Source organism: Bos mutus, chromosome 19 (genome assembly GCF_027580195.1).
Source record: "Bos mutus isolate GX-2022 chromosome 19, NWIPB_WYAK_1.1, whole genome shotgun sequence".
Taxonomy (NCBI): Eukaryota; Metazoa; Chordata; class Mammalia; order Artiodactyla; family Bovidae; genus Bos; species Bos mutus.
This window is the reverse complement of record NC_091635.1, coordinates 51936966-51948279: the sequence shown is the minus strand read 5'-3', so window position 1 is coordinate 51948279 and position 11314 is coordinate 51936966. Positions and strand designations below refer to the sequence as shown.

The following is an 11314-nucleotide window of genomic DNA, read 5'->3' as shown; positions in this document are numbered from 1 at the left end:
GAACTCGCGAGTTGTCTCAGCACCATGGCGGGTCCCGTCAGCTTAAGAGAGCTTCTAATGGGCGCTTCAGCCTGGACAAGCTCTGAGAGTCCCGAGGGATCCCCTACAGAGGGTGGTGGGAGCGCGGCTGGCGGACCGGAGCCTCCTTGGCGGGAGGATGAGATCTGCGTGGTGGGAATCTTCGGCAAAACGGCTCTGCGCCTGAATTCCGAGAAGTTTTCACTTGTGAACACGGTGTGCGACCGACAGGTCTTTCCCCTCTTTCGCCACCAAGATCCTGGAGATTCGGGGGCTGGAATCAGGACCGAGGCTGGGGCCGTCGGGGAGGCTGGCGGAGCCGGGGACCCTGGGGCTGGGGCCGGGGCCGGGGCCGGGGCCGGGGCCGGGGCCGGGGCTGGGGATCCAGTTCGGGGAGGTGTAACTGCCGCGGAAGGCAACCGAACTGATCCAGGTTCCCAGGATTACAGCCTTCTGCAAGCCTATTACAACCAGGAAAGCAAAGTTCTGTACCTTCTTCTTACTTCCATCTGTGACAATTCCCAGCTTCTGCGGGCTTGTCGGGCCCTTCAGAGCGGGGAAGCTGGAGGTGGCCTCTCTTTACCTCATGCAGAAGCGCACGAGTTCTGGAAGCATCAAGAGAAGGTGCAGTGCCTCAGTCTCCTTTACCTTTTCTCCGTCTGTCACATCCTGCTTCTGGTCCATCCCACTTGTTCCTTTGACATCACTTATGATCGAGTATTCAGAGCCCTGGATGGACTGAGACAGAAAGTACTGCCCCTTCTCAAAACAGCTATTAAGGATTGTCCAGTTGGTAAAGACTGGAAACTAAACTGCCGACCTTGCCCACCTAGACTCCTTTTCCTTTTTCAACTCAATGGAGCACTCAAGGTAGAACCCCCTCGGAACCAAGACCCAGCTCATCCAGATAAGCCCAAGAAGCATTCTCCCAAAAGGAGACTGCAGCATGCCCTGGAGGACCAGATCTATAGAATCTTCCGGAAGAGTCGTGTCTTGACTAATCAGAGTATCAACTGCCTCTTTACTGTACCTGCCAATCAAGCTTTTGTGTACATAGTTCCCGGAAGCCAGGAGGAGGATCCAGTAGGCATGTTGCTGGACCAACTTAAGAGTCATTGTACTGTGAAAGACCCTGAATCTTTGTTGGTCCCTGCACCACTTTCTGGGTCCAGGCGATACCAGGTGATGAGGCAGCACAGCAGACAACAGCTTTCTTTCCACACTGACACCAGCAGTTCCAGTTCTTCGGGGCAGCTAGTGGATTTCACGCTGCGAGAGTTCCTATGGCAGCATGTAGAGCTAGTACTAAGCAAGAAAGGTTTTGATGACAGTGTGGGCAGGAACCCACAGCCTTCCCATTTTGAACTTCCTACTTATCAGAAGTGGATCTCAGCAGCTTCAAAACTGTATGAAGTAGCTATTGATGGGAAAGAGGAGGACCCAGCATCTCCCACTGGGGAGTTAACATCTAAGATTTTAAGCAGTATTAAAGTCTTGGAAGGATTTTTGGATATTGACACAAAATTCTCAGAGAACCGTTGCCAAAAAGCTTTACCGATGGCCCATAGTGCCTACCAGTCAAATTTGCCTCATAATTACACAATGACTGTCCACAAGAATCAGCTTGCCCAGGCTCTTCGAGTGTACAGCCAACATGCTAGGGGTCCAGCCTTTCACAAGTATGCCATGCAGTTACACGAAGACTGCTACAAGTTTTGGAGCAACGGCCATCAGCTCTGTGAGGAGAGGAGTTTAACTGATCAACATTGTGTACACAAATTTCACTCCTTACCTAAATCAGGTAGCTAAAGTTTTCTTAGCATTTCACAATCAAAATTTGGGGCTGTTTGTATTCTTGTTTTCAGACAGTTTGTTCCCTATGTATTGACATTTTAAAAAGAGAGCCCTACAGAAATTTAGGTATATCAGATTTAAGTTTCCTCACCTGCTGGAAAAAGAAAAATCAGCTATGACTACTAATTACATTCTTGTATTTAAAGAACAAACCCTAGGGTATTAGTAAATGAGAACTGTTAAATAATACAGAGTTTCAGGAATTTCATATTAATGTTTTTACCTTGAAACTTTTGTTTAAAATGAACAGAATGAGATGTATGGTCACTATGATGATGATAAACTTTACTTAGAAATTCTAGAAGTTTATATTTAAAGTATGTTTTCTATATATTTCCACTTGCTGCTTCTGTTAGGTGTGTTTAATCAAGTGTTTGTGGGTTTGTGTTTGTGTGTTGAGGTTTTTTTTTTCCCCTCCTCATTTCCAAAGAACTCTTCGGAGAAATTTGAGGGTTAGGTACAATTGAATACAGAATAAATGTGGGTCTGCATTGTATGTAAAATGAATAGTGACTTATATTTTGCAGGAGAAAAACCAGAGGCTGATAGAAATCCTCCTGTGCTGTATCACAATAGCCGAGCTCGATCCACTGGTGCCTGTAACTGTGGAAGGAAACAGGCACCCCGAGACGATCCCTTTGATATCAAGGCAGCTAACTATGACTTTTATCAGGTAGATTCTGCATTTTTTTTTCTTCCTCTTCTCTCTGTCTCTTTAGCTAACTACCATCTGAGTAAAAATGTATCTTTTCAGAAGCAAAATGTCTATTAATAGATAGGTCAATGTCACTTGCAGTGTGATATGTGATGAGAAAATTCTTTATATATGTACTTATTTGCTTACCCGTTAACTGTCGATTCTTGCTTTTTAGTGTGAAGAACGTGTTGTTTTCTTTTATTTATTTTTGGCTGCCCTGGGTCTTCGTTGCTTTGTGCTGCTTTCTCTAGTTGCAGGGAGTGGCTGCTATGCTTCATTGTGGTGCTCGGGCTTCTCACTGTGCTGGCTTCTCTTGCTGCGGTGCACAGGCTATAGGCACACAGGCTTCAGTAACTGCAGCACACGGACTCAGTAGTTGTGGCACACGGACTCAGTAGTTGTGGCACACGGGCTTAGATGCTCCACGGCATGTGGAATCTTCCCAAACCAGGGATTGAACTCATATCCCCTGCATTGGCAGGCAGATTCTTATCCACTGTGCCACCAGGGAAGTCCAAGAATGTTTGCTTTCCATGAAAGGTTCACAGGATTTGTTTGTTTGTTTCCTTCCTCCATAGCTTCTGGAAGAAAAATGTTGTGGAAAATTGGATCACATCAATTTCCCAGTATTTGAACCAAGTACTCCAGATCCTGCTCCTGCCAAAAATGAATCATCTCCTGCTCCCCCAGATGCAGATGCTGATAAACTTAAAGAGAAAGAACCTCAAACCCAAGGAGAGAGCACAAGCCTGAGTTTAGCTTTGAGTTTAGGCCAGTCTACTGATAGTTTAGGTACCTATCCAGCCGATCCACAAGCAGGAGGAGATAATCCAGAAGTTCATGGCCAAGGTGAAGTAAAAACTGAGAAGAGACCAAACTTGGTTGATCGGCAGGCATCCACAGTTGAATATCTCCCAGGCATGCTTCATTCAAATTGCCCCAAAGGTCTCCTACCCAAATTCTCCAGCTGGTCTTTGGTTAAACTAGGCCCTGCTAAGTCTTACAACTTTCATACTGGTTTGGACCAACAGGGCTTCATTCCAGGAACAAACTATCTTATGCCTTGGGACATTGTCATCAGGACTAGAGCTGAAGATGAAGGAGACTTAGACACGAATTCTTGGCCTGCTCCAAATAAGGCTGTTCCTGGTAAGAGAAGTGCAGTTGTCATGGGCAGAGGAAGACGGCGAGATGACATAGCGCGAGCATTTGTGGGCTTTGAATACGAAGACTCTCGAGGTCGAAGATTTATGTGCTCAGGACCTGACAAAGTAATGAAAGTAATGGGAAGTGGCCCCAAGGAATCAGCTTTAAAAGCCCTGAATAGTGACATGCCCTTGTATATTCTGTCATCCTCTCAGGGTAGAGGGCTGAAACCACATTATGCTCAACTTATGAGGCTTTTTGTTGTGGTTCCTGATGCTCCTTTGCAGATAATCTTAACGCCTCAGGTAAGAAATATAACTTTTTGTGTTGTTAGACAATCATGTTTGTTGTTTGTTTCGATTGTTTGAAAAAAAGGACAGGGTATCAAACTAATTAAACAGGTCTTAATTTTAAATACCTCTTACATTAATAACTAATTTCTGTTTCTTAAAAAATAAATTGTAGGTGTGTTAATCAGTTCACACCATCAATTCACATCATTTAGTTAGAGGCAGAACTTGAAATTAAAAATCTGTAGAAAAGCAGGATAATATTTGAGATTATTTAATATCAGATATGATTGAAATCAGGAGTGTACCTGCTTATGTGCTCTTTGAATCTGTCCTTGGTTTAGGCACTTAACCTTTCTTTTTCTTTTTTTTTTTTTTCTTTTTTAATTTGTTTATTTAGCTGCATGGGGTCTTGGTTGCAACTCACAGTCTCTGTAGTTGCAGTGCAAGGGTTTAATTGCCCCATTGCATGTGAGATCTTAGTTCCCCAATGAGGGGTACAACCCTCATCCCCTGCTTTGCAAGGCAGACTCTTAACCACTGGGCCACCAGAGAAGTCCCTTTCAGATGTTTCTTATTGAAAAAATGTTAAAATAATCATATAACCTGTGTTTTTCAGGTTCAGCCAGGCCCACCACCATGTCCAGTATTCTACCCAGAAAAGCAAGAAATCACTCTCCCACCTGATGGCCTCTGGGTTTTGAGGTTTCCTTACGCGTACGTGACTGAGCGAGGACCTTGTTTCCCTCCGAAGGAAAACGTGCAATTGATGAGTTACAAGGTGCTCCGTGGGGTTCTTAAAGCGGTAACACAATAAGTGTTTTCCAGCCAGTACAGTTCTGAACTTGAGCTGGGTTTTGCTTTTGGTGTGTACTGCAGGATCTTTTTTGGTGTGTAATACTGTGTTTTCTTGAGCCCAAAATATGTTTTGGTTACAGAAGTTCAGTATTTGGACAGTAATTGTTCCACTGTTTCGTGATATTGTTGGTATTTATTGTAAATGGGGGTATAACTTAATAAACGTTTATTCTAGAAAAGGACGTAAATACATGGTTGATACCTCTATTTTCTCATTTCTGTTTTACTGTCCATAATAAAAAATATTTCTGTTATAACTGAATATCGCATTATCATGTTGAGCCAGAGGTTTGTTTTGTTTTGTTTTGTTTTTTACTGAAATAATGTTTTAGCTGGAATTTTCCTTAAAACACTGCTCCTGAAATTATATTCAGAACAAGATGATCCAGTAGGTTATCTGGTAATTGTATGAGTACTTAATTGCAAAAAATGTTCTATATTGTTTGGCTCATAGTTTTGGTACCTGAGTTACATTGCTTTGTTCTCACCGTTTCATTCTTGGACTGATGAGATACCATATTTTTAAAAAATTTTATTTATTGTTTTATTTATTTATTTTTGGCTGTGCTGGGCTGTTTTTTAGTGCTTTTGCGAGAGCTTTCTCTCGTGTGGCGAGGTGGGGCAACTCTTCCTCGCAGTGGCTTCTCTTGTGGAGCACAGGCTCTAGGCCTGTGGGCTTTAGTAGCTGTGGCTTGTGGGCTCAGTGTTTGCAGCTCTTGGGCTCCAGAACACGGGCTTAGTGGTTGTGGCACACGGCCTTAGTTGCTCAGTGACTTGGGATTTTCCCCGACCAGAGATCAAATTAGTGTCCCCTACGCTGGCAGATGAATTCTTATCCACTGCGCCACCAGGGAAGTCTGAGATACCATTTTTTAAATGAAGTTTTAAATAACTAAAACCTATTTGTCCAAAATATTAGTACACATTTTATTCATTGAAAATTGCTGTACTGTGAAACAGTTTGCTAAGTGATACAAATTCTATCAGTTCATATCAGTATTAACTTTCACCATCAAAATAGTGACACTGACTTATCACTAGCTAAGTTGTGCAAAATAAGTTAGTATACCAAAATTCTAGTGTAATTGATTATATTTTCCTAGACACGTTGGTTTTGAAATGCTGAGCAAATAGAATTGGCGATTTTAATACTGTATATGAAATGTAGTATTTGATTAACACATCTTGCTACCAGACCAGCATAAAACAGTTACTTAGGTTTTGATTAGATCTTAAATTTTCAAACCTATAGAGAAAAACATATAACTAGCAGCCAATTTAAAACTGTAATTAATTAGGTGTCTTTTTGTACCTATTTTGGACTTCCCTGGTGGCTCAGACAGTAAATACCTATTTTACTGTAGTTTTGTTAGGAGAATCTGAGCCAATATGAAAGTTAGTCTACATTTTTTCATCCTGTCCTTATTTTTCATCCTTTTCCCTTATATCATTCATTCTTTTTATATCAGTTTTAAAAATCCCAACTACTGTTGTATTAATTGTAGTTCTTGGTTGTTGCATTTGAGAAATATGGATAGATTTTTCTGTAAGTAAGTGTTAGTCGCTCTGTTGTGTCTGACTCTTTGCAACCCCATGGATTGTAGCCTGCCAGGCTCCTCTGTCCATGGAATTCTTCACACAAGAATACTGGAGTGGGTAGCCATTCCCTTCCCTCGGGGATCTTCCCAACCCAGGGATCGAACCCGGATCTCCTCATTGCAGGCAGATTCTTTGTCATCTGAACCACTAGGGAAGCCCATTGTTCTAAGACTTGACTTAGAGGCTATTAAAAAAAGACTTTTACTTAGGTTGTGTAAACTTGTAGGTCAAAGGAACTTAAAAAAGTAGTTTATGAGAACAAATAGGTTTCAGAAGAGCAAACCTGTGACTTTTTTGCTTTCTTTCCTTGCTGATGTCACTCTACACTGAATGACTTTACTGCTTAAATTAGAAAGTGATTTTCCCTGATTACATTTGGTTACAGAGGCAACCCTAATTTAAATTTCTGTAGCATTTTTAAATACAAATCTTTAAAATATTTACAATGTGTTAGATTCTGGTGTACAGTAAAGTGATTGAGTTATGTGTGTGTATATATATGTATATCAATGTATATATATATTCTTTTTTGCATTCTTTTCCATTATGGTTTATTATAGGATATCGAATATAGTCCTTGGTGCTATGCCTTGTTGTTTATCTGTTGTTCCTTTTTTTTATTTTTGGGCTACACCACAAGGCTTGTGGGATTTTGCTTAGTTCCCTGACCAGGGAGTGAACCCCGGCAACAGGTGCAGAATCCTAACCATTGCACCTCCAGGGAAGTCTCTATTTTATATATAGCAGCTTGTATCTGCTAATTCCAAATTCCTAGATTATTTCTCTTGTGCACCCTTACCTCTTTGGTAACCATAAATTTGTTTTCTATATCTGTGAGTCTATTTCTGTTTTGTAAATGAGTTCATTGTATCATGTTTTAGATTCCATTTCTTCATTTCAGTTCAGGTGCTTAGTGGTGTCCCACTCTTTGCGACCCCACGGACTCTTTGCAACCTCATGCAGCACATCAGGCCTCCCTGTCCATCACCAGTTCACGGAGCTTGCTCAAACTCATGTCCATTGAATCCGTGATGCCATCCAACCATCTCATCCTCCGTCATCCCTTTTCCTCCCAGCCTCAGTCTATCCCAGCATCAGGATCTTTTCAAATGAGTCAGCTCTCCGAATCAGGTGGCCAAAGTATTGGAGTTTCAACTTCAACATCAGTCCCTCCAATGAATACCCAGAACTAATCTCCTTTAGGATGGACTTGTTGGATCTCCTTGCAGTCCAAGGGACTCTCAAGAGTCTTCTCCAGCACCACAGTTCAAAAGCATCAATTCTTCGGTGCTCAGCTTTCTTCACAGTCCAACTCTCACATACATACATGACTACTTGAAAAATCATACACTTCACTACATGAACCTTTGTTGCCAAAGTAATGTCTCTGCTTTATAATATGCTGTCTAGATTGGTCATAACTTTCCTTCCAAGGAGGAAGCGTCTTTTAATTTCATGGCTGCAATCACCATCTGCAGTGATTTTGGAGCCCAGAAAAATGAAGTCAGCCACTGTTTCCACTTTTTCCCCATCTATTTGCCATGAAGTGATGGGACCAGAGGCCATGATCTTAGTTTTCTGAATGTTGAGCTTGAAGCCAACTTTTTCAGTCTCCTCTTTCACTTTCATCAAAAGGCTCTTTAGTTCTTCACTTTCTGCCATAAGGGTCGTGTCATCTGCATATCTAAGGTTATTGATATTTCTCCCGGCAATCTTGATTCCAGCTTGTGCTTCCTCCAGCCCAGCGTTTCTCATGATGTACTCTGCATAGAAGTTAAATAAACAGGGTGACAATATACAACCTTGACGTACTTCTTTTCCTATTTGGAACCAGTCTGTTTTTCCATGTCCAATTCTAACTGTTGCTTCCTGACTTGCATACAGGTTTCTCAAGAGGCAGGTCAGGTGGTCTGGTATTCCCATCTCTTGAAGAATGTTCCACATTTTATTTTATTTTATTTATTTATTTATTTTTGAATGTTCCACATTTTATTGTGATCCACACAGTCAAAGGCTTTGGCATAGTCAATAAACCAGAAATAGATGTTTCTCTGGAACTCTCTTGCTTTTTCTATGATCCAGTGGATGTTGGCAATTTGATCTCTGGTTCCTCTGCCTTTTCTAAAACCAGCTTGAACATCTGGAAGTTCATGGTTCACATATTGCTGAAGACTGGCTTGGAGAATTTTGAGCATTACTTTACTAGCGTGTGCGATGAGTGCAATTGTGCAGTAGTTTGAGCATTCTTTGGCATTACCTTTCTTTGGGATTGAAATGAAAACGGACCTTTTCCAGTCCTGTGGCCACTGCTGAGTTTTCCAAATTTGCTGGCCTATTGAGTGCAGCACTTTCACAGCATTGTCTTTTAGGATTTGAAATAGCTCAACAGGAATTCCATCACCTCCACTAGCTTTGTTTGTAGTGATGCTTCCTAAGGCCCACCTGACTTCACATTCCAGGATGTCCAGCTCTAGGTGAATGATCACACCATCGTGATTATCTGGGTCGTGAAGATCTTTGGCATAATCAATAAAGCAGTAATAGATGTTTTTCTGAAACTCTTGCTTTTTCTATGATCCAACGGATGTTGGCAATTTGGTCTCTGGTTCCTCTGCCTTTTCTAAATCCAACTTGAACATCTGGAAGTTTATGGTTCACATACTGTTGAGGTCTGGCTTGGAGAATTTTGAGCATTACTTTGCTAGCGTGTGAGATGAGTGCAATTGTGCAGTAGTTTGAGCATTCTTTGGCGTTGCCTTTTTTTGGGAATGGAATGAAAAATGACCTTTTCCAGTCCTGTGGCCACTGCTGAGTTTTCCAAATTTGCTGGCATATTGAGTGTGGCACTTTAACAGCATCACCTTTTAGGATTTAAAATAGTTCAACTGGCTTTGTTTGTAGTGATGCTTCCTAAGGCCCACTTGACTTCGCATTCCAGGATGTCTAGCTCTAGGTGGGTGATCACACCATCGTGATTATCTGCGTCGTGAAGATCTTTTTTGTACAGTTCTTCTGTGTATTCTTGCCACCTCTTCTTAATATCTTCTGCTTCTGTTAGGTCCATACCATTTCTGTCCTTTATTGTGCCCATCTTTGCATGAAATGTTCCCTTGGTATCTCTAATTTTCTTGAAGAGATCTCTAGTCTTTCCCATTCTGTTGTTTTCTTCTATGTCTTTGCAGTGATCGCTGAGGAAGACTTTCTTATCTCTCCTTGCTATTCTTTGGAACTCTGCATTCAGATGCTTATATCTTTGCTTTCCTCCTTTGCTTTTCGCTTCTCTTCTTTCACAGCTATTTGTAAAGCCTCCCCAGACAGCCATTTTGCTTTTTTGCATTTCTTTTCCATGGGGATGGTCTTGATCCCTGTATCCTGTCTAATGTCAAAAACCTCCGTCCATAGTTCATCAGGCACTCTATCTATCAGATCTAGGCCCTTAAATCTATTTCTCACTTCTACTGTATAATCATAAGGGATTTGATTTAGGTCATACCTGAATAGTCTAGTGGTTTTCCCTACTTTCTTCAATTTAAGTCTGAATTTGGCAGTATGGAGTTCATGATCTGAACCACAGTCAGCTCCTGGTCTTGTTTTTGCTGACTGTATAGAGTTTCTCCATCTTTGGCTGCAAAGAATACAATCAATCTGATTTCCGTATTGACCATCTACTGATAGCCATGTGTAGAGTCTTCTCTTGTGTTGTTGGAAGAGGTGTTTGTTATGACCAGTGCGTTCTCTTGGCAAAACTCTATTAGTCTTTGCCCTGCTTCATTCCGTATTCCAAGGCCAAATTTGCCTGTTACCCCAGGTGTTTCTTGACTTCCTACTTTTGCATTCCAGTCCCGTATAATGAAAAGGACATTTTTTTGGGGTGTTAGTTCTAAAAGGTCTTGTAGATCTTCATAGAACTGTTCAACTTCAGCTTCTTCAGGGATACTGGTTGGGGCATAGACTTGGATTACTGTGATATTGAATGGTTTGCCTTGGAAATGAACAGAGATCATTCTGTCATTTTTGAGATTGCATCCAAGTACTGCATTTCGGACTCTTTTGTTGACCATGATGGCTACTCCATTTCTTCTAAGGGATTCCTGCCCACAGTAGTAGATATAATGGTCATCTGAGTTAAATTCACCCATTCCAGTCCATTTAGTTCACTGATTCCTAGAATGTCGATGTTCGTCTTGCCATCTCCTGTTTGACCACTTCCAATTTGCCTTGATTCATGGACCTAACCTTCCAGGTTCCTATGCAGTATTGCTCTTTACAGCATAGGACCTTGCTTCTATCACCAGTCACATCGACAACTGGGTATTGTTTTTGCTTTGGCTCCATCCCTTCATTCTTTCTGGAGTTATTTCTCCACTGATCTCCAGTAGCATATTGGGCACCTACCGACCTGGGAAGTTCCTCTTTCAGTATCCTATCATTTTGCCTTTTCATACTGTTCATGGGGTTCTCAAGGCAAGAATACTGAAGTGGTTTGCAATTCCCTTCTCAAGTGGACCACATTGTGTCAGACCTCTCCACCATGACCCGCGCATCTTGGGTGGCCCCACACGGCATGGCTTAGTTTCACTGAGTTAGACAAGGCTGTGGTCTGTGTGATTAGATTGATTAGTTTTCTGTGATTATTGTTTCAATGTGTCTGCCCTCTGATGCCCTCTCGCAACACCTAACATCTTACTTGGGTTTCTCTTATTGTTCTTTTTTATTCCAGACACTCAGTGAAAATGAAAGTCACTGAGTCGTGTCCAGCTCTTTGCAACCCTGTGGACTATACAGTCCATGGACTTCTCTGGGCCAGAATACTGGAGTGGGTAGCTTTTCCCTTCTCCAGAGGATCTTTCCA

The 11314-nt window shown here is 41.8% G+C and overlaps 1 protein-coding gene across 1 annotated transcript; it reads left to right on the top strand.

The window, feature by feature from the left end:
- On the top strand, positions 1-8635 carry SMG8 (SMG8 nonsense mediated mRNA decay factor). Its single transcript, XM_070390585.1, has 4 exons — positions 1-1819; positions 2400-2545; positions 3148-4020; positions 4625-8635. The coding sequence occupies exons 1-4, from the start codon at positions 25-27 to the stop codon at positions 4820-4822; spliced, it is 3012 nt and encodes a 1003-aa protein (XP_070246686.1). The 5' UTR covers positions 1-24; the 3' UTR covers positions 4823-8635.
- The last annotated feature ends 2679 nt before the right edge of the window (positions 8636-11314 follow it).